Source organism: Mobula hypostoma, chromosome 10 (assembly GCF_963921235.1).
Source record: "Mobula hypostoma chromosome 10, sMobHyp1.1, whole genome shotgun sequence".
In the NCBI taxonomy this organism is placed as follows: domain Eukaryota; kingdom Metazoa; phylum Chordata; class Chondrichthyes; order Myliobatiformes; family Myliobatidae; genus Mobula; species Mobula hypostoma.
In genome coordinates, this window is record NC_086106.1 from 8,503,958 (window position 1) to 8,525,542 (window position 21,585).

Genomic DNA, 21,585 nt, shown 5'->3' on the forward strand with positions numbered 1-21,585 from the left:
TCCTCCCTCTGCACAATATTCTCTCCAGTTCCACTCTATCCAGGCCTTTCACTATCCAGAAGGTTTCAATGAGATCTTCCCTCCACCTCTTTTCCCCCTCCCACCACACCTCCATCCTTCTGAATGCCCACAAGTACAGGCCCAGGGAAGTTAAACACTCCTCGTGTATTAAGCCTGTCATTCCTGGGATCGTTCTTGTGAACTTCTCGGGGCTCCGTCCTGGTCCAGTACATCCTCCTTAAAGTTTGCTCAGAGACAGCGTGTGACACGCTTGCCTTTATCACTTGAGGCATTGACTTCAGGAAGTTATGTTGCCGGTGTATGAATCTCCCGATGGGCTGAATCTGGAGCATTGCCTTCAACGATATCGGAAAAATTTCTTTTTTGTTTGTTGATATATAATGTGGAATAGGCCCTTCCAGTCCTTCCAGCCGTGCCACTCAGTAATCCCTCAATTTAATCTTAGCCTAATCACATGACTATTTACCATAACCAATTAACCTACCTACCGGTACGTCTTTTGGACTGTGGGAGAAAGCCAGAGCAACCGGAGGAAACGCACGCGGTTACGGGGAGAGAACAAACAATCTTATGACAGGCAGTGGTAGGAATGGAACCTGGGTTGCCTGTACTGTAAAGCACTGCGCTAACTAGAACACTACAGTGCCGCCCCAAGGCTTTGGAGAGGGCTCATCAGCATGTGGCTTGGGTTAGAAGGCATATGCTATATGGAGTGGCTGGGCAAGCTTGGGTTCTTTGGAGTGACAGATGCTGAGAGAAGACTTGGTATATATTTATTAGAGTATGAGAGACATAGATTGTTATGTGCCATGTCATGTGACATGGGCGACCATGATTTCCACGACCATGATTGATCCTGGCAAATTTTTCTATGATGTGGGCAATCACGGTCTTTGCACGACCATGATTGTTCCTGGCAAATTTTTCTATGACGTGGGCAATCACGGTCTTTGCACGACCATGATTGTTCCTGGCAAATTTTTCTATGATGTGGGCAATCATGGTCTCGCCATGACCATCATTGATCCTGGCAAATTTTTCTATGATGTGGGCAATCATGATGTTCCCATGACCATGGTTGTTCCTGGCAAATTTCTCTACAGAAGTGGCTTTCCATTGCTGGCTTCTTCGCAGTGTCTTTACATGACGGGTGACTCCATTATCAATACTCTTCAGAGATTGTCTGCCTGGTGTCAATGGTCGCATAACCAGAACTTGTATGTACCAGCTGCTCATATGACCATCCACCACCTGCTCCCATGGTTTTACATGACCCTGATTGGGGGTGGTGGGGCTAAGCAGGTGCTACACCTTGCCCAAGGGTGACCTGCAGGCTAGCGGAGGGAAGGAGTGTCTTATTGTATCTCAGACTAGAGCATGCAATTAAGGTGAGAAGTGGTAAGTTGAAGAGAGATGTGTGGAAAAGTTTTTTTTTAAAATAGTGAGCGGTGGACGCCAGGAATGCATTGCCAGGGCTGGTAGTGGAGGGAAATATGGTGAAAGCATTTAACTTAAGAGGCTGTTGGATGGGAACATGAATGTACAGAGAATGGGGAGATATAGATGTTATGAAGGCAGTAGGGATTCATTTAGTTAGGTATTTAATTTCAACTTTAATTAGTTTTGCATAGCATCGCAGATTGAAGAGTCTATTCTTGCATGGTATGGTTCTTTGTTCTTCCCTGAGGAACTTCTGTCATGGTATCGTGGGGCTGGAATGACTGATCTCCAACAGCCACATTCATCTTTGTGTGAGGTGAAAGCCAAGTCAAGTTTGTTGTCATGTGCACAGTACGTGATTGCATGGGCACAAAGAACTTACTTTCGGCAGCATCAGGGGCACGCAGCATCAGAGACACACCATTCACAAGTGGAACACAAGTTATACACCAGCTAACACAATTAGAAGAGCAGAGGCCATTGTTGTGCAAAGTGCTCACAGAGTTGCTGTTCTGGGGAAGTGATTAGGGTTGTGTAGGTTGGTCCAAGAGCTGAGTAGTAGCCGTTCTTAAACCTGCTGCTGTGAGTCTTAAATCTTCTGTACCTCCAGTGCAGTGATGGCCACACAGAGATGGCATGGCCCGGATGGTGGGGATCTTCCTTTGATGTTGCCTTCTGACTGCGGCCATTGGCGCGTTTTCGCTTGAGGCCATTTGGTTTTGAGGGCATCTTGATGGCAAGGACGCATGGACAGGAATTTGGCATTTTGGTCTATGATTGGACTGTATCCTTGAGAAACATCTTTTCGGCAAAATCTAAACTAAGCACATGTGAGTAGGTTATTAGAAGGTCTGGCTGATTGCATTATCAATGAGAGTTTCTATACCTTCAATATAGTTTCTACCCTTAGAAAAGAGATTTAGTTAAAAATGCATTCATTATCAAACTGCTCATTTCTTTATGAGCTGTGTTGTATGATGTGGAAAATCATGGTCTTTCTGTGACCATGAATGTTCTTGGCAAATATTTCTACAGAAGTGGTTTGCCGTTACCACCTTCTGGGCAGTGACTTTACAAGATGTTTGACCCCAGCCATGATCAATACTCTTCAGCTATTAAACACAAAATAATCTGCAGATGCTGTAGTTAAAGCAACACTTTCAGTACGCTGGATGAACTCAGCAGGTCGGGCAACATCAGTTAGAAATGGTGAGTCGACGTTTCGTGTCAGAACCCTGTCAGGACTGAAGAATGAAAGATGGGGAAGGATTCGAAGAATGCTTGTAGCTTCAGTTGAAAGACCAGTAATTTGAAAGACAAAGAGGTGGGGGAGGGGAAGCATTGACGTCATAGCCCTGGGTAGTAGAGGAAGGAGGCGGAACCATGAGGCAGCTGGGGGACGGGGTAGAGTGACATAGGGATAGAGGAAGGGAGGAGGAGGGAATTACCGGAAGTTGGAGAATTCCGTGTTCATACCAAGGGGCTGGAGACTACCTAGATGGTATATGAGGTGTTCCTCCTCCAACCTGAGTTTAGCCTCATCATGGCAATAGAGGAGGCCATGTATAGACATATCTGAATGGGAGTGGGAAGCAGAGTTGAAGTGGGTGGCTACTGGGAGATCCTGTCTGTTGTGGCGGACGGAGCGGAGGTGCTCGATGAAGCAGTCCCCCAATCTGCATCGGGTTTCACCGATGTAGAGGAGGCCGCACCGGGAGCACCGGATGCAATAGATGACCCCAACAGACTCACAAGTGAAGTGTTGCCTCACCTGGAAGGACTGTTTGTGGCTCTGAATGGTGGCAAGAGATGAGGTGTAGGGACAGGTGTAGCACTTACGCTTACAGGGATAAGTGCCGGGTGGGAGATCAGTGGGGATGGACGTGCGGATAAGGGAGTCACGGAAGAACCGATCCCTGCGGAAAGTGGAGAGGGGTGGAGAGGGAAAGATGTGCTTAGTGGTGGGGTCCTGTTGAAGGTGGTGGAAGTTGCGGAGGATAATGTGTTGGATCCGGAGGCTGGTCTTTCAACTGAAGCTACAAACATTCTTCAAATCCTTCCCCATCTTTCATTCTTCAGTCCTGGCGAAGGGTTCTGGCTGGAAACATCAACTCATCATTTCTAACTGATGCTGCCCGACCTGCTGAGTTCATCCAGCTTACTGAAACTCTTCAGATATTGTCTGCCTGGCATCGGTGGTCGCTTAACCAGCTGCACATACGACCTGCTCCCATGGCCTCACGTGACCTTGATTGGGGGTGGGTGGGAAGGGTGCTACACTTTTCCAAGGGTGACTGCAGGCTAGTGGAGGAAGGAGCTCCTTGCACCTCCTTTGGTAGAGACATATCTCCACTCCACCACCCTATTGACAAAGTATGTATACTTCATACGACATTCAGATTAGTCTCCTTCCAGGCAGACACAAATCAAAGAAACCCATTAGAACCCAGTAAAACAAGACCCAACGTGCAGAAAAGAAAACAAATTGTGCAAACAGTAAAAGCAAGCAAGTAACATTTGGAACTGAAGTTCACGGAAGTGAGTCCACAGCCACGAAGCTGATCATCCGTGCAGCCGATCCAGGAGCCCATTAGTTGCAGGCCACAGCTTCAGTTCGGCACAAGTACGAGTAAATCTTGTGAGCAGCAAGCTGAACAGAGGCTTGTCGCTCATGATGTCCTCGTATCCCTACCCCTCGTGATTTTATAAACCTCCATAAAGTCACCCCTCAGCCTACTATACTCCACAGGAGAAAAGCCTCAGCATCTCCCCATCCCCTTTTCCCTCTCTTACCTTGTCTCCTTACCTTGCCATCGCCTCCCTCTGGTGTTGCTCCCCCCTTTACTTTTTTCCATGGCTTTCTGTCCTCGCCTGTTAGATTCCTTCTTCTCCAGCCTGTATCTCTTTCACCAATCAACTTCTCAGCTTGTTACTTCACCGCTCCACCTCTCGATTTCGCCTATCACCTTGTGTTTCTCAATCCCTTTCCCCCACCTTTTAACTCTACTCCTCATCTATCTTTTCCCTCTCCACTCCTGATGTTTTGGGCGGAGACCCTTCATCTGGACTGGAGGAAAAAAAAATCTTTTTTTTTCCCTCCAGTCCTGATGAAGAATCTTGGCCCAAAATGTCAACTGTACGCTTTTCCATAGATGCTGCCTGGCCTGCTGAGTTACTCCAGCATTTTGTGTGTGTTGAAGGGCGATTGTAGGAGCAGGTTTACTGTAGGAGCCGAAGATGGTTGGGGGGGGGGCGCGCAGGAAGATGTGTAGAACAAAGGGAATGTCTGCAGTAGGATGAGTCAAAATGGCTTGGAATAGTTATTAGTACTTTAAGCTACAATGCATATGATAGGTGATGGTGCTTGCTGGAATTATGTCTGCTGCAAAAGGGATAAAATATAGAGTCAAAAAACTAACTGGTCAACCAACATTTGTGGAAAGAGAAACAGTTAACATTTCAGATGAGGAACCCTTCATCAGAACTAAGAAAGTGGGGAGAGAAATGTTAGTTTTGGTAGTGTTGAAATGAGGTTGAAGCCAAGGGAACGTCTCTAGTACAGTGAACACATAACGGCAGATGAGGTAGGGTGTCATAGTTGTGTGATTTGTGGTACTGGGTTTCTGGGGCATGTCCAACAGGTTAAGTTATTCACAGAAATGAAATAGTGGCACGGTAGTGTAGTGGTTAACACCATGCTTTACAGTTTTGGTGATCCAGGTTCAATTCCCACCACTGCCTGTTGTATGTTCTCCTCGTGATTGCGTGGGTTTCCTCTGGTGCTCTGGTTTTCTCCCACAGTCCAAAGGCGTACCGGTTGGTAGATTAATTGGTCATTGTAAATGGAGAATTGACGTGAAAGCACAGAGGAACATCTGGAGAAATTTCTGAAACGCCCGTCTGCTACTGTCGTTACCGTGTGGTCGGGAATCTTTTGGAGAGTAGGCCTCAAAATCCCCGGCCTTGCCTGCTGTTGGCGACCGAGAAGGAGGTCGAATAGGTCGGACAGAGATGGCGCTCAGTACTCGGTGTCGGAGAGCTGATCAGAGCTCGAAGTTTTCGGATGACTCAGAGTCGGATTGTGGTCGGCATGGCAGGGAGAGTTTTTCTTCCTTCTCCCGTCTGCGTGAGATGTGGGACTTTTGAGAGACTTTGAACTTTACTGTGCTCACGGACTTCTTCATCAAGTTATGGTATTGTTACACTGTTTGTAACTACACGTTATAATGTGGTTTTGTCAGTTTTTTCAGTCTTGGTCTGTCCTGTGTTTTGTGATATCACACCGGAGGAAATAATGTATCATTTCTTAATGCATGCATTACTAAATGACAATGAAAGAGACTACGTGTCTTCATAATCTAAATTTCCCCGTGCTAGGGTTAAGTCAGAGGTTGCTGGGTGACAGGGCGTCGAAGGGCCTGTCCCACACGGTATCTCAATAAATAAATCAATTAAAGGATGGCATGTGGGGAAAGTCCTTGTCCAGACGGGGATAAAAAGACCATGTTATCTGAAGTCAGAGTGTTTCATATGAAGTGTGGAAGGCTGTGGTGTGCTCCGCGTTCCGACTTTCCTTAGCAGGAACTTGTGAATGAACCTTTGGTTTGATTGTGATGATGCAGCTGGAGATATTCCAGGCCACGAGGTCAGAGTACGGAAAGAACACAGGAAGTAGGAGCCAGAGTCGTCCTTGGAGACTGCTCCCTCGTTCAACCACCTTCTGCCTCAGCGCCGTTCTCTCCCCTGCCAACGCTTTGTGAATAAGGGGGGAAGAGGAATGATGAAATACGGTGGGGGGGGGGAAGAGGTCAGGCTAGGGGGATTGAAATTTGAGGAAATTTAGAGTGGAAGGGGATTTGGAGGATGGGAGCTATCCAAGGCTTAGAGGAGGAGGGTCTCTATTTCCTGGGGAGTCTGAGGTCCTTTAACATCTGCCGGACGATGCTGAGGATGTTCTACGAGTCTGTGGTGGCCAGTGCTGTTGCTGTAATGTTTGCTGTTGTGTGCTGGGGCAGCAGGCTGAGGGTGGCAGACACCAACAGGATCAACAAACTCATTCGTAAGGCCAGTGATGTTGTGGGGATGGAACTGGACTCTCTGACAGTGGTGTCTGAAACGAGGATGCTGTCCCAAGTTGCATGCCATCTTGGACAATGTCTCCCATCCACTACATAATGTACTGGTTGGGCACAGGAGTACATTCAGCCAGAGACTCATTCCACCGAGATGCAACACAGAGTGTCATAGGAAGTCATTCCTGCCGGTGGCCATCAAACTTTACAACTCCTCCCTTGGAGGGTCAGACACCCTGAGCCAATAGGCTGGTCCTGGACTTATTTCCATCTGGCATAATTTACATATTATTTAATTACTTATGGTTTTATATTGCTATATTTATACTCTATTCTTGGTTGGTGCAACTGTAATGAAACCCAATTTCCCTTAGGATCAATAAAGTATGACTATGACTATTATGGTCAGCTGATAAGTTAAGGTTGTCAGGGAGAATGGTTCCTTAAGGTTGTGATAGCCTGGGGTGGTGGTGGGGGAAAAGCTCCTACATCCTACTAAATACTCCCAATGGCGTGTGTCTCAAATAGCCTTTGACAACCAAGTCCAGCACCGGGCCTGTGGCTTACCTACTAAACTAGGTGGAACCATTTCTTCTGACGGGGAAGGGGCAAAGGCGGGTTACTGGCACCTTAAAAACAATTGCTGCGGGCAGTCATGGTTGGCAGCTCGTCCAGGAGAAGGCTAACTCTGATCTCAAGCCTCTGCTGCCTTGCTCATGGGAGAGGCTTCGGGAGTAAACCCTGAGGGGGGAAAACCCAGAGCTGCAGTCCCTAAGGCAGTCCTATGTTGAGTTCAAAGATGACTGGCAACCCCCGTGACGCTGCTGGCACCATAATGTATCAGTCAGAACATACAGGAGCTCCATGACTCGCACCACCAGGTTCAGGAATGGTTATTACCCCTCAGCTGTCAGACTCTTGAACCAAAGGGGATAACTTCACTCAACTTCATCTGCTCCATCACTGAACTGTTCCCACAACCTATGGATTCACTTTCAAGGGCTCTTCATCTCATGTTCTTGATATGTATTGCTTATTTATTTATTATTATTATTTCCTTGTTTTTGTATTTGTACAGCTTGTTGTCTTCTGCACTCCGGTTGAACACCGTAGTTGAGTGGAAGTTCATAGATCCTGTTGTGGTTATTATTCAATAAATTTACTGACTATGCCCAGAAGAAAATGAATCTCAGGGTTGTGTATGGTGACATATTTGTACTTTGATAATAAATGTGGGAGGAGAAGATGGCGTGCCTGCGTGTGCGCAGCCCTCCAGTGAAAAATGATATCATATCTGTTAAATAGGGACCGTGGACAATTCTGATTTGATGGAGAATGGACGTGAAAGCACAGAGGAACATCTGGAGAAATTTCTGAAACGCCCGCTCGCTGCTGTCGTTACTGTGTGGCTGGGAATCTTTCGGAGGGTAGGCCTCAAAATCCCCGGCCTTGCCTGCTTTTGGCGACCGAGAAGGAGGTCGAATCGCTCGGACAGAGATGGTGCTCAGTACTCGGTGTTGGAGAGCTGATCAGAGCTCGAAGTTTTCGGATGACTCAGAGTCGGACTGTGGTCAGCATGGCAAGGAGAGTTTTTCTTCCTTCTCCCGTCTGCGTGAGATGTGGGACATTTGAGAGACTTTGAACTTTACTGTGCTCACGGACTTCTTCATCAAGTTATGGGATTGTTGCACTGTTGTAACTGTATGTTATAATTATGTGGTTTTGTTAGTTTTTCAGTCTTGGTCTGTCCTGTGTTTTGTGATATCACACCAGAGGAAATAATGTATCATTTCTTAATGCATGCATTACTAAATGACAATAAAAGAGGCCATGTGTCTTCATAATCTAAAAAAAAAATTACTTTGAACTTTGAATTTATTCTCTGGCCATTCATCCCTGACTAGGTGCTTAGAACTGGGACCGAAGTCTTAAAATATTCAACAATGAACAAACTGCTGGAAGAACTATCACTTGCCAGCCGTTGCCCCATGCCTCACCTCTTTATATTAGCTGTCTCCCTCCTTGCATTCCAGATGAAGGGTCTCCTGAAACATCAAAGTTCAGAGTGAATTTTATTATCAGATACCACATAAAACCCTGAATTCATTTTCCTGTGGGCATACTCAGCAAATCTATAGAATAGTAACTATAACAGGATCAATGAAAGATCAACCAGAGTGCAGAAGACAACAAACTGTGCAAATGCAAATATAAATAAATAGCAATAAATAACGAGAACATGAGATAATGAATCTTTAAAGTGAGGCAAGTGAGAGTAGTTATCCCCTTTTGTTCAAGAGCTTGATGGTTTGTGGGGTGGTAACTGTTTTTGACCCTGGTGGTGCGAGTCCTGAGGTTCATGTATCTTCTTCCTGATGGCAGCAGCGAGAAAAGAGCATGGCCTGGGTGCTGAAGATGGATTAGATTAGATTATGAGGACACTCAGTCCTCGTTTATTGTAATTTAGAAATGCATGCATTAAAAAATGATACAACGTTCCTCCAGAATGATATCACAAGAAAACACAGGACAAACCAAGACTAAAACTGACAAAACCACATAATTATAACATATAGTTACAACAGTGCAAAGCAATACCATAATTTGATAACGAGCAGACCATGGGCACAATAAAAAAAAAGTCTCAAAGCCCGGATAGCTCCATCATCTCACGCAGGCGGCAGAAGGGAGGAACTCTCCCCGCCATGAACCTCCAAGCGCCGCCAACTTGCCAATGCAGCACCATTGGGAGCACCCGACCTCAGCGGACTCCGAGTCCGTCCGAAAGCTTAGAGCCTCCGACCAGCCCCTCCGAGCACCATCCTCTGCCGAGTGCTTCGACCTCCCCCTCCACCCCCCCGGCCGCTGAGCAGCCAGCAAAGCCTAGGACTCGGGGCCTTCTTCGGAGATTCTGGACCACACAGTAGCAGCAGCAGCGAAACAGGCATTTCAGAAGTTTTCCAGGTATTCCTCTGTGCTCTCACGTCCGTCCCCATCAAATCAGGATTGTGCACGGTACCGTACTTGACAAAAAACAGACATCACCACCGGAGTGGCCACTGCGAGCTGCGTTGCGCCGCCAATTTCTCCTCCTCTTCTGCCCCCGTTCAGCAGGATGCTGCTTTCCTATGATAGCATTTCACGTAGATATGCTCAATGGTTGGGAGGGCATTGCCCATGATGGACTGAGCTGCATCCACAACCTTTAGTGTGATTTTCTGTTTAAAGGCATTGGTGTTTCCACATCAGACCATGATGCAGCCAGTCGATACACTCTCCACTACACATCTATAGAAGTCTGTTGGAAAAATATTGGAAAGATATTTTTGATATTATTTCAACGGTTTTGAATACAGACTTACAATCTCACCCAATTACTGCTATTTTTGGATTACCAATGATAGACTCAAATCATTTAACCTCTTCAGCTCATCAGATGATTGCATTTCTTACTTTAATGGCTAGAAGATCCATTTTGCTGAATTGGAAAGAGATTAACCCTCCTACTGTATTTCACCGGTTTTCACAAACTATGTTGTGTTTAAATTTGGAAAATATTAGAAGTCTGGTTTATGACCCTTCCATTAAATTTGAAAAAACTTGGAGGCCATTTATTCAGCATCTTCGTATGATGTAATTTGACCATTTCCAAACTTATTTTACTTCTCTGTGGTGTTGGTTGAGAGGAACGGAGTTGTCAACACTAAGGTTTTCTTTTCTTCCATTTTTACGTTGTTAAAATTACCCAAGTCTTTTTAGTTTAGTTGATTAATTCTGTTTAGATTAGTTTTTTTTGGTGGGGGGGGGTTGTTTTTTGAAAATTTTTAAAAATTTATTTTTTCTTTTTTCATGATTTTTCTCAAGTTATTTTCTTTTTGTCCTGTATTATTCATTGGTATCCTACATGATTGGGAGTTTTGTCAATTAATACTATTTGGTTTTACTCATCTTAAGTATAACAATGTATTCCCAACAATTTTGTATTATTGCTATGTTATGTTTATATTTTACGAAACTAATAAAAAGATTGAAAAAGAAAGAAAGAAGGAAGTCTGTCAAAATTTTCGATGTCATGTCGAATCTCCGCAGGCTGTCCATTTCACCCTTACAAATGCAACCTAGCCTCTGAGTTCCTCCAGCAGTTTGTCTTTTAGCTCCAGGTTCCAGTATCTGTTGTCCCTTCTCTCTCATAGGACAGAACTGAGCAAAAGTTGTCTTTGTCCACAGTTCTTTCGGTCAGTCACCTAGTAAACTCAAAGTGAAGTTCAGTAAGCTTTTAGATGCAAAGAATTATTTTTGGAGTAATTAACCTCTCAAGTGTCTGAAGATGTATTGTGGAGAGCATTCTGACTGGCTGCAACTTCGTCTGGTGTGCTGGGGGGGGGGGGTGCTACTTCGCAGGATTGAAATAAGCTGCAGAAAGTTGTGAACTCGGTCAGCTCCATCATGAGTACTAGCCTCTGGTATCCAGGACATCTTCAAGGACAGTTGCCTCAGAAAGGCAGCGTCCCTCAATAGGGACATTTTTTCACTGTTACCATCGGGGCGGAGGTACAGGAGCCTGAAGGCACCCTCGCAGCGATTCAGGAACAGCTTCTTCCCCTCTGCCATCCGATTTCTGAAAGGACATTGAACCCATGAATACAACCTCATTACTTTTTTTCTGCACTATATATAGGCAACTGTTAGTCTCATGAGACCATGGATTTGCGCCTTGGAAAGTTTCCAGGGCACAGGCCTGGGCAAGATTGTATGGAAGACCGGCAGTTGCCCATGCTGCAAGTCTCCCCTCTCCACAACACCAATGTTGCCCAAGGGAAGGGCATTAGGACCCATACAGCTTGGCACCGGTGTCGTCGCAGAGCAATGTGTGGTTAAGTGCCTTGCTCAAGGACACAAACATGCTGCCTCAGCCAAGGCTCGAGCTAGCGATCTTCAAATCACTAGACGAACGCCTTAACCACTTGGCCACGTGCCAACACACTATTTTTTGTCACTACTTGTTTAATTTAACTAGTATATTTTGTGGTGTTCTGGGAGCATGGTTGACAGCTCGCCCGAGCGTTCCTAGCGGCCAGCGCTACTTATTCTTGTTTTAAAATGCGTTTGTGGTGTGAGTCTCGCTAGAATTACGGTGAGGTGTTCAAGTTCATTTATTTTGGTTCGGGTTAAGCAGTTCTCACTTTTGTGCTTGTGTAACCCTGATTATAACTGAGATGTGTAATAATCACCTCTCCTGTCTGTATGTGACTGAATTAGTTCTAACCGAGTTATTACGCTCTGTCTGTTGTTGTGTTATGTAATTTACACTTATTGTTATGTATTGTAATATATGGTTACTGCAAAAACCACAAATTTCACGACTGCGACACACACAAAATACTGGAGGAACTCAGCAGGTCAGGCAGCATCGATGGAAATGAATAAACAGTTGTCGTTTCAGGCTGAGGCCCTTCATCAGGATTGAGAAGGAAGGAGGAAGGTACCTGAATAAAAAGGTGGGGGGTGGGGGAAAGGGACTGAAATTTCACAATTTATACGGGTGATATTAAATCTGATTCTGATAATTATTTACTTTTCTCAAGTTCTGACCTCTACCTTCTGCCTGGAGAGGTGGGATTTCTGCCGCGATGTCGTCCACAACCACAGACCTGGACAACATGGAGGTCCAACGACAGTACAACATGAACAGTTGCAGGGAAACCTCTGAGAGCCACCGGGAAGAGGAGCACAGTTCCTCCAAGCTTTTCGAATCCTCGAGGATAAAAGCCCTGGCTGGTATGTTGCGTGGGATTAAATTGAAAATCTCCATAATAAGCACAGCAAATCTCTGATAACTTGGTTTGCCAAGTCCTGATAGTCTGACATCTGTATCATGCATTAATCTAGACAGGGGTTCCCAACCTGGGGTTCACGACTCATTGCTTAATGGTATTGGTCCTTGGCATGAAAAAGGTTGGGGACCCCTGGTTTTGAATGTTAGCTGAGAGTCCGGAATGCAAGTGGCCATGATCCAGACAATGTGTGGATGTGTAACTGGAACCAGGATTTGAGTCTGGAATTGCAAGGTTTTGGGAATTTGGGTACATTTCCAGCTGGATCTGAGGATTAGGGCTTGTGTTTCTTCCACTCATTTTTAAATCACCAGGATCACTGAACAAATGTATTACAGTGCTGTGTAACATGTGGAAAATTTCAATAAGTACAATAAATAAGATATAGGAGCAGAATTAGGCCATTTGGCCCATCGAGTCTGCTCCATCATTTCATCATAGCTGATCCGTTTTTCTTCTCAGCCCCAATCTCCTGCCTTCTCCCTGTATCCCTTAATGCCCTGACCAATCAGGAATCGATCAACTTCAGCCTTAAATGTACATAAAGACTTGGCCTCCACAGCTGCCTGTGGTAATAAATTCCACAGATTCGCCACTTGTTGGCTAAAGAAATGCCTTCTCATCTCCATTCTAAAAGAATGCTGCTCTACTCTGAGGTTGTGCCCTCTGGTCTGAGACCGCCCCCACCATATACAACATCCTCTCCACATCCGCTCTATCGAAGCCTTTCGACATTAGATAGGTTTTGATGAGATCACCCCTCGCCTCCATTCTTATGAATTCCAGTGAGTACAGGCCCAGAGCAATCAAATGCTCTTCATGTGATAAGCCTTTCAATCCTGGAATGTTTAAGTTGTTGACTGCATGGTCAACCAGTAATTTGGGAAATGTGCTAATCTAGAATTACTACAGTCCCACAGGTGCTGGATTATTGAAATAAGATGCACCCCCACTGTTGGCTCAGAACATACCCTCACCAGTGTGAGCTTACCCAAAAAAAAATGCCCTTCCCCCCACCTCCCTTTCAGGTACCTTTCAACTACCCACCAACTAGGCCATGCTCTCTTCTCACTGCTGCCATCAGGAAGAAGGTACAGGAGCCTCAGGATCCAAACCGCCAGGTTAAGGAACAGTTATTACCCCTCAACCATCAGGGTCCTGAACCAGAGGGAGTAACTTCACTCGCCTCATCGCTGAACTGTTCCCACAACTTATGAACTCAGTTCCAAGGACTATTCAGCTCATGTTCTCAATATTTATTGCTTACTTACTTATGGAGAGCGAGGTGTCTCCCAGTAGAGGTTGGTTGTAGGGGATTTGCAGCCCGTTACTTAGTTAGAGCCTTCAGCAATTTTGGGCATCGAGGGAGAGAGGAAGAGGAGAGCCATCTGCAGTTCCACCGATGCGGCAGAGAGGGCCTCAAGATGGCTGTGGCTCAAGAGCGGGGAGCCATGGAGTCATAAGTAGCTAGCCATCTGGACAGAAGCTGGGGTCTGATCAGCCCCGGCTGGGTCACCTGGAGGAGGGTATGCTGTTGAAAGACCCGAAACACCTGATGATTCCAGGAACATCACTGGAGATGTGTCCAGAAGCATCAGTAAACGTATGTACACAGATTATCATTATTATTATTATTATTATTATTATTATTATTATTCCTTTCTTTTTGTATTTACACGGTTTGCTGTCTTTTGCACTCCGATTGTCCACCCTGTTGGTGCGGGCTTTCATCGATCCCACTATGGCTATTGGATTTATTGAGTATGCCTGCAAGCAAATGAATCTCAGGGTTGTATTTGCTGACATAAATGTACTTTGATAATAAATTTACTTTGAACTTTGAATGTAAGATGCCATCACCTGTTTTGTAAATATTTTCATTCCATGTTGTCGATATTTATTGCTTATACAGTTATTATTATTATTTTCCCTTGTATTTGCAGTTTGTTGTCTTTTGCACACTGTTTGTCCATCCTGTTGGTGTGGGCCATCATTGATTTTACTATGGTTATCGGATTTATTGAATATGCTCATAGGAAAATGTATCACAGTGTTGAATAGGGTGATATATGTACATGTACTTTGATGATAAATTTACTTTGACTTCTGAACACAGGATACCATCACCTCTCTTTGTAAATATCACTGCCATGCAGTAAGAATGCCCTTGACAAATCTTTCACCCTGCTTGGCAATGTTAATACTGTGTCGTCCACAAGTATATTACTGTCAGTCCAATGTGTCAATCTCATTACCTGCTCACGTCTTGAAGCCTTTTACCGAGGTGGCAAGAGCCCCTCTCCTGCTGGCACAATTGCCCTTTCAGCAGACATTGTTAGTCTGGAGTGGGGGGGGGGGAAGTCAGCTGCTCAGCTGTATGGTGCAGCCTTTTTGCTCTGGAGGAAACTTTTGAAACAATTTTCAGCTCTCAGGAAACTCCTGCGCAAAAATGATTATATCTACAGCTCATTTTTGCGCAGGAGTTCCCCGAGACCTGAAAACTACGTTAGCGTGTTCAATAAGTTGTAGATGTAATTATCCAAAAATAATTGTCAATGCTCTTTGCAGTAGAGAATGAATTTTTAGCCAAACTTTCTTGAAAAAAGAGGCAGTTCAGTTTAACTTACTTTTCTTGAAATTAATCTCTATGTTTCCCTCTCATAAATTTTAAAAACTCATAAGGCAGACATAATAAATTTCTGTTAATTAACTGGCTTAAGCCAAAATGGGATTAATTTTTCTAAAGGTGGACTTGGTAGATTTAATTTAAATAAAGATTGTAATTTGATTTCAATTAATGCTACTGAGAACATGAAAATTTACTGACAATGTTGAATAGTAAAGTTACTAAAAACCATAAGCCAAGGCAATATGAATAAAAAATATAGCTTAAGACACAATTTTATAAAATATAAAAAAGTGGCATAATAGGTAACTAAATGAGAAGACAACAAAAAATATCAAATTTCACAATACAATTCACTTCTAGCCTAAACATAGAAACATAGAAACATAGAAAATAGGTGCAGGAGTAGGCCATTCGGCCCTTCAAGCCTGCACCGCCATTTATTATGATCACGGCTGATCATCCAACTCAGAACCCCGCCCCAGCCTTCCCTCCATACCCCCTGACCCCCGTAGCCACAAGGGCCATATCTAACTCCCTCTTAAATATAGCCAATGAACTGGCCTCAACTGTTTCCTGTGGCAGAGTATTCCACAGATTCACCACTCTCTGTGTGAAGAAGTTTTTCCTAATCTCAGTCCTAAAAGGCTTCTCCTCTATCCTCAAACTGTGGCCCCTCGTTCTGGACATCCCCAACATCGGGAACAATCTTCCTGCATCTAGCCTGTCCAATCCCTTTAGGATTTTATACGTTTCAATCAGATCCCCCCTCAATCTTCTAAATTCCAACGAGTACAAGCCCAGTTCATCCAGTCTTTCTTCATAAGAAAGTCCTGCCATCCCAGGAATCAATCTGGTGAACCTTCTTTGTACTCCCTCTATGGCAAGGATGTCTTTCCTCAGATTAGGGGACCAAAACTGCTCACAATACTCCAGGTGCGGTCTCACCAAGGCCTTGTACAACTGCAGTAGTACCTCCCTGCTCCTGTACTCGAATCCTCTCGCTATAAATGCCAGCATACCATTCGCCTTTTTCACCACCTGCTGTACCTGCATGCCCACTTTCAATGACTGGTGTATAATGACACCCAGGTCTCGTTGCACCTCCCCTTTTCCTAATCGGCCACCATTCAGATAATAATCTGTTTTCCTATTTTTGCCACCGAAGTGGATAACTTCACATTTATCCACATTAAATTGCATCTGCCATGAATTTGCCCACTCACCCAACTTATCCAAGTCACCCTGCATCCTCTTAGCATCCTCCTCACAGCTAACACTGCCGCCCAGCTTTGTGTCATCCGCAAACTTGGAGATGCTGCATTCAATTCCCTCATCCAAGTCATTAATATATATTGTAAACAAATGGGGTCCCAGCACTGAGCCTTGCGGTACCCCACTAGTCACCGCCTGCCATTCTGAAAAGGTCCCGTTTATTCCCACTCTTTGCTTCCTGTCTGCTAACCAATTCTCCACCCACACCAATAGCTTACCCCCAATACCGTGTGCTTTAAGTTTGCACACTAATCTCCTGTGTGGGACCTTGTCAAAAGCCTTTTGAAAATCCAAATATACCACATCCACTGGTTCTCCCCTATCCACTCTACCAGTTACATCCTCAAAAAATTCTATGAGATTCGTCAGACATGATTTTCCTTTCACAAATCCATGCTGACCTTGTCCGATGATTTCACCGCTTTCCAAATGTGCTGTTATCACATCCTTGATAACTGACTCCAGCAGTTTCCCCACCACCGACGTTAGGCTAACCGGCTAAACAATTCCCCTTTTGCAATGTTTATAACAACAACAAAGTGGCAGGCCAGCATCTGACTTGCGACCCATAAAAATTCGGTCCTTAGAATGAAAATTTCCCTCCAGTTTTATACCACACTGGTATAGTTCGTTCGCTCCCATAAGTCAGTCAGCAGCATGTTAGGAAAAGTTGGAGGAGATAATTTGAGGGAGAGGCTGATTTCACAGCCCAAGTTGGGTGAGTCCATTCAATGCTTGGAAAATGCACTTCAAGCCTCTCATCAGCCAACTGCCCTCCCCTCTATTCAATATAGCGTCCAACAATTATCAGCAACATGTTATCCATAACCAGCCATAGAAATGCCAGTTTTAATTTGTGCAGAACTTGTTGATTATTTAGTGAAATTGTTGTTAAGTAAAGTGTTTTGCAGTTGCATGGCTAGTCCAGAGGACCAAATGAAAATTGATCCCTTTTGTTAACCGTGTTCATGAGCACAAAATTGCAAGGAAATATGTAAAAGGTCCTGTTCCATGTTGACTGAGGATGGATAATGGGTATTGTCAATATGATGTGCATTGTCGAGATTCATACAGTCCTTAGCAATGCACACAAAATGCTGGAGGAACTCGGCAGGTCAGGCAGAATCCATGGAAATGAATAAACAGTCAACATTTCGGGCCGAGACCCTTCTTCAGGATTTGAAAGGAAGGGGATGGGAGACAGCAGAATAACAAGGGTGAGGGGGACAGGCATGAGGATAGCTAGAGGTGATAGGTGAAGCCAGTTGGGTGGGAAAGGTAAAGGGCTGGAGAGGAAGGAATCTGATTGGAGAGGAAAGTGGACCATTGGAAAAAGGGAAGGAGAAGGGAATCCAAGGGGAGGCAAGAGAGGTAGGAGACCAGTGTGGGGAATAGTGGAATAGGGGAGAGGGTCAGAATATTTTTACTGGAAGGAGGAATTGATGTTCATGCCATCAGGTTGGAGGCAACTCAGATGGAATATAAGGAGTTGCTCCTCCACCCTGAGGTGTCCAGCACTGGACACAGTACTCTAAGTGTGGCCTAACCACAGTTTTATAGAGCTGCATCATTACCCTCGCGACCCTTAAACTCTATCCCTTGACTTATGAAAGCTAACACCCCATAAGCTTTCTTAACTACCCTATCTACCCGTGATGCATTTGCAACCATTAATCAAGGGGTCCATGGACCCCAGTTGGGAACCCCTGATGTAAGGTGAAGGGGAGGCAGGGTGATGAAGTTCAAAGGAGACATGCGGGACTAATATTTTACCTGGAGAGTGAGGAGTACCTGGAATGCACTGCTAAGGATGGTAGAGAAGGCAATAGAGGCGTTTAAGAGACTCTTAGGTAGAGTGTACATGAATATACAGAGAATGGAGGGAGATGGACCATACACAGGCAAAAGGGATCAGTATAATTAGGCATCTTTGGTTTAAATAGCTTCTGTACAGCACTGAGAGTCAAAGGTCCTGTTCCTGTGCTCTACAGTTCTACATCCCTGTGACAGAGCGGGTCTGCTGCAAGTAATTTCATCCTCTTTCTCCCCTCCCATTATCCCTGTCTGGTAGTGCTGACATGCACACACTAGGCTACTGGGCGCTTCTGTTTGTACTTCCACACCCCAGTTCAATGGCATTCTTTTGACGTGTCCTGTTTGTTGTTGCTTCTCGTTTCAGGGAAGGGACCCGACTCACAGGTGGGGGTGTCTTAAATAGGGTGCCTGTTTGCGGGGGCACGTGCTTCTATACTGACTTCATTTTGGGGGATGGGGTAGAGTGCTGGAAAACGGTTTGTTATTGATCGACTTTTGTTGTGCGATGTCACGGAGGTCTTACTGTGGTGAATCTATCTGCCGACAGTTGTGATTGTGAAGAAGGATGTGAAATCCTTTGTTTTGGGTTTTGCGTAATTGTCCAGGCTCCTGGTAACAACTCTCCTGCAGTCCAAAGAATAGACTATCCCTTTTCTCTAAGAGTAAGGAGATCCTTACTTAAAGGTTTATTTTGCTGTAAGTAGGGAAAGGAGAGAGGGTGTGCGAAGGTGAGGTGTATTACTTCACTCTGTTGTTTAGGAGCTGTAGTCTTTTTTCTCTTTTTGTCATTTTCGTTATTTTGCCTTTTTTGTATTGTAAATATTTTGCTCTTTTTCTAATTTTTTTAACCTCTGGCACACCATAAACAAATTTGCACTGAATAGGCGATTGTGGCCTGTCTGAACTTTAAAGTTCACGCCTTTACAAAAGGTATGTGGCCCTCACCAAAACCCATGGTGTTACAGTCCTTGAAAGCAGTGCATTCTGTTGGAGGATCGTTGCTAAATGGGTTGGATGCAGAGCAGTTGTCGAAGTTTTGGGCCCCCGTACTCTTTTCCATAGATCCTGCCTGGCCTGCTGAGTTCATCCAGCATTTTGTGTGCGTTGCTGAGATTTCCAGCATCTGTAGATTTTCTCTTGTTTGCGTTGAGATTTGTTGTGCTGTTTCTTTTGATTTAACCCTTTTAGTTTTCCTTTCCTATCAAAAGAAGATGAAAAATGAGCAGACTGTGTCTATTGAGCTTGAAAAGCTCTTCTATTTTGGAGTATGGTTTATTTGACAGAATGATCGTGCACCTACTCTGGAATCCTTCCAAGGGTTTCGGGCAGATCTTATCACTCAGTGATCCAGATGTGTTGAAGGCGCTCAGTATAGGCTTGGTAGGTTGCACTGCCAGCCCAAAAGCTGGAAGACAGCACCCCCTCCCCAGCTGCTAGTGGGGTGACATGACCAGGTTGGGGGCTGTAGTGGGGTGATACAATCAGGAGGATATTGGGACTGAACCAAAGGAGCCTAGGGAGCTGGAACAGTCAGGGCACTGTTTGAGTCAAGGTTGGGTGAAAGGTTGGTGTGGGGAGCATTACGGCTGTGCCACTTGACGGCAAGGAGGAATGAGGCTTGAATTTGGGGTCCCAGTTCCACTGCTGCTGAATCGAAATGTATGACCCAGCAGTCACTGGTGATAAGTGCACGCAGGGAAGCCCATTGCATGTTAGTCACCGATCTCTGAAGGAACATTTCTTGGGGAATGATGTCCTTGCGTGGAGATTGAGTCATAGTCCAGAAACAGGCCCTTCAGCCCATCTCCTCCGTGCTGACCAAGTTGCCCGCCAGATCTTGTCTCATTTACTGGTGTTTGGCCTGTATCTTTTTAAACCCTTTCTATCCATGTGCCTGTCTCCCACATTAAACGAAGTCACACACGGGCATTCTCCATTCAGTGAATTCGCCCTAAAAACCGGGTTAAGTCCTGTGGTGATCAGCAAGTGGTGAAGTGGCGAAGTATCCATGGTGCTGGGACTACAAAAAGCAAGTGAAGGAGGAGAAGGGTGGTTACTCTTGCCCCCACTGTACCAGAATATTGGATCTGTGGTCCTCTGTTGATCCAGGTCGACTATGGGTGTTGGTGCAAGGCAGTTTGAGGCTGATGACACCAATGCGAGAGCGGCAGTCTCTTTTGCAAAGGTTGTATCTATATGTGGTCTCAGCTCCGCTGGATCTTTTTTATGGGCCTGCAGCTTTCAGAGATGTTTCCTCGTTTGACTTAAGGTGTTATTTCAGTGTGTTTCTCCTAGCAGTCAGCTGCAAGTTCAATGGTTCAGTTTAATATTGGAGAATGTATGCAGTATACAACCTGCAATTCTTACTCTTCTCAGACGTCCACAAAACAGCAAACCCCAAAGAATGAATGACAGAAACATCAGAACTCCATGCTTCAATGGTTTTAATGGTTCAATTCAATATCAGAGAATGTATATAGCATACAACCTGAAATTCCTACTCTTCTCAGATGTCCACAAAACAGCAAACCCCAAAGAATGAATGACAGAAACATCAGAACTCCAAAGCCTCACTACCCCTTCCACATCCATGCAGGAGCAAGAACATCAACCCTCCCACTCCTCAAGCAATAGTGAAAGACCCCCACGAGACCGTGATCTAGACCATTAAAGAAAAACTTCACTCCATCCCAACACTTTGGTATCTCAGACAGGCTCTCTCTTTCACTAGCAAGGGAGAGAGGGATGTCGCTCCTACGTCTAATGAGAGCAGGAGACCAGCAGCTCGCTGTTTCGGGGACTGATAGGGTGTCACTCACCAGCAAAAACAAGAGGATCACTGGGGTACTGGGGTATTCTTCCGACAGCAGCGCACACCACCTGCCGCCTCGCTCTTTCAGTTTCCTGCGACGTTTCAGTTGGCTACATCGGCGAGGAACTGGCTCGTCCGTTGGGCCACACCTCGAAGACGAGTGCCTTCCAGGCTGCAGCCAGAGATTGAAATGGTATGCCGCAAGGCCAATCCGAGAGCACGCTTGTGGAGAACCATAGTTTGAGTTGCAACTGTAAATCACGGACTCCGACAGGACCCCAGCCACCTTGAAAAGAAAGGACACATGAGATAAGAGAGAACAACTTGACTTGCAGACGAACTGGAAGAAGTCGCTTTGGTCTGCAAAAACTTCTGGTGCCATCTTTTGCTCCCAGGACTCAATGTTGATGTTCCGTGCCTTCATCCCATTTGTAGACATCCTTGTAGTGAAGTCGTGGGCCGCCAGCGATTCTCTTGCCTGAAGGCAGCTCACTGTGGCGGATATCTTTTGGGATGCGGCCATCCTGCAAGTGGTATACATGACCCAGCCAGCGCAGTCTACGCTGCCTTAGCAAGCGTACGAATTGGGGAGGCCAGCACAAGAGAGAACCTCACTGTTGGGTACTCTCGTCTCTCCAGGAGATGACCAAGATGTAACAAAAGGCACCTTAAGTGGAAGGTGTTGTGCCT

At 45.2% G+C, this 21,585-nt stretch overlaps 1 protein-coding gene across 6 annotated transcripts in view; it reads left to right on the forward strand.

Annotated features, from left to right (window-relative positions):
- LOC134352634 (spectrin beta chain, non-erythrocytic 1-like) overlaps positions 1-21,585 on the forward strand; it is a 223,155-nt gene that overhangs the window by 2,886 nt on the left and 198,684 nt on the right. For 4 of the 6 annotated variants that reach the window (XM_063059954.1, XM_063059957.1, XM_063059959.1 and 1 more), the window contains exons 1-2: positions 10,247-12,015; positions 12,119-12,311. In XM_063059954.1, the coding sequence (XP_062916024.1) occupies positions 12,164-12,311 (148 nt within the window). In that variant the 5' untranslated portion in view covers positions 10,247-12,015; positions 12,119-12,163. Of the gene's footprint in view, positions 1-10,246; positions 12,016-12,118; positions 12,312-21,585 lie in introns of those variants that run through there. The other 2 variants (XM_063059955.1, XM_063059956.1) reach the window with 2 other exon arrangements.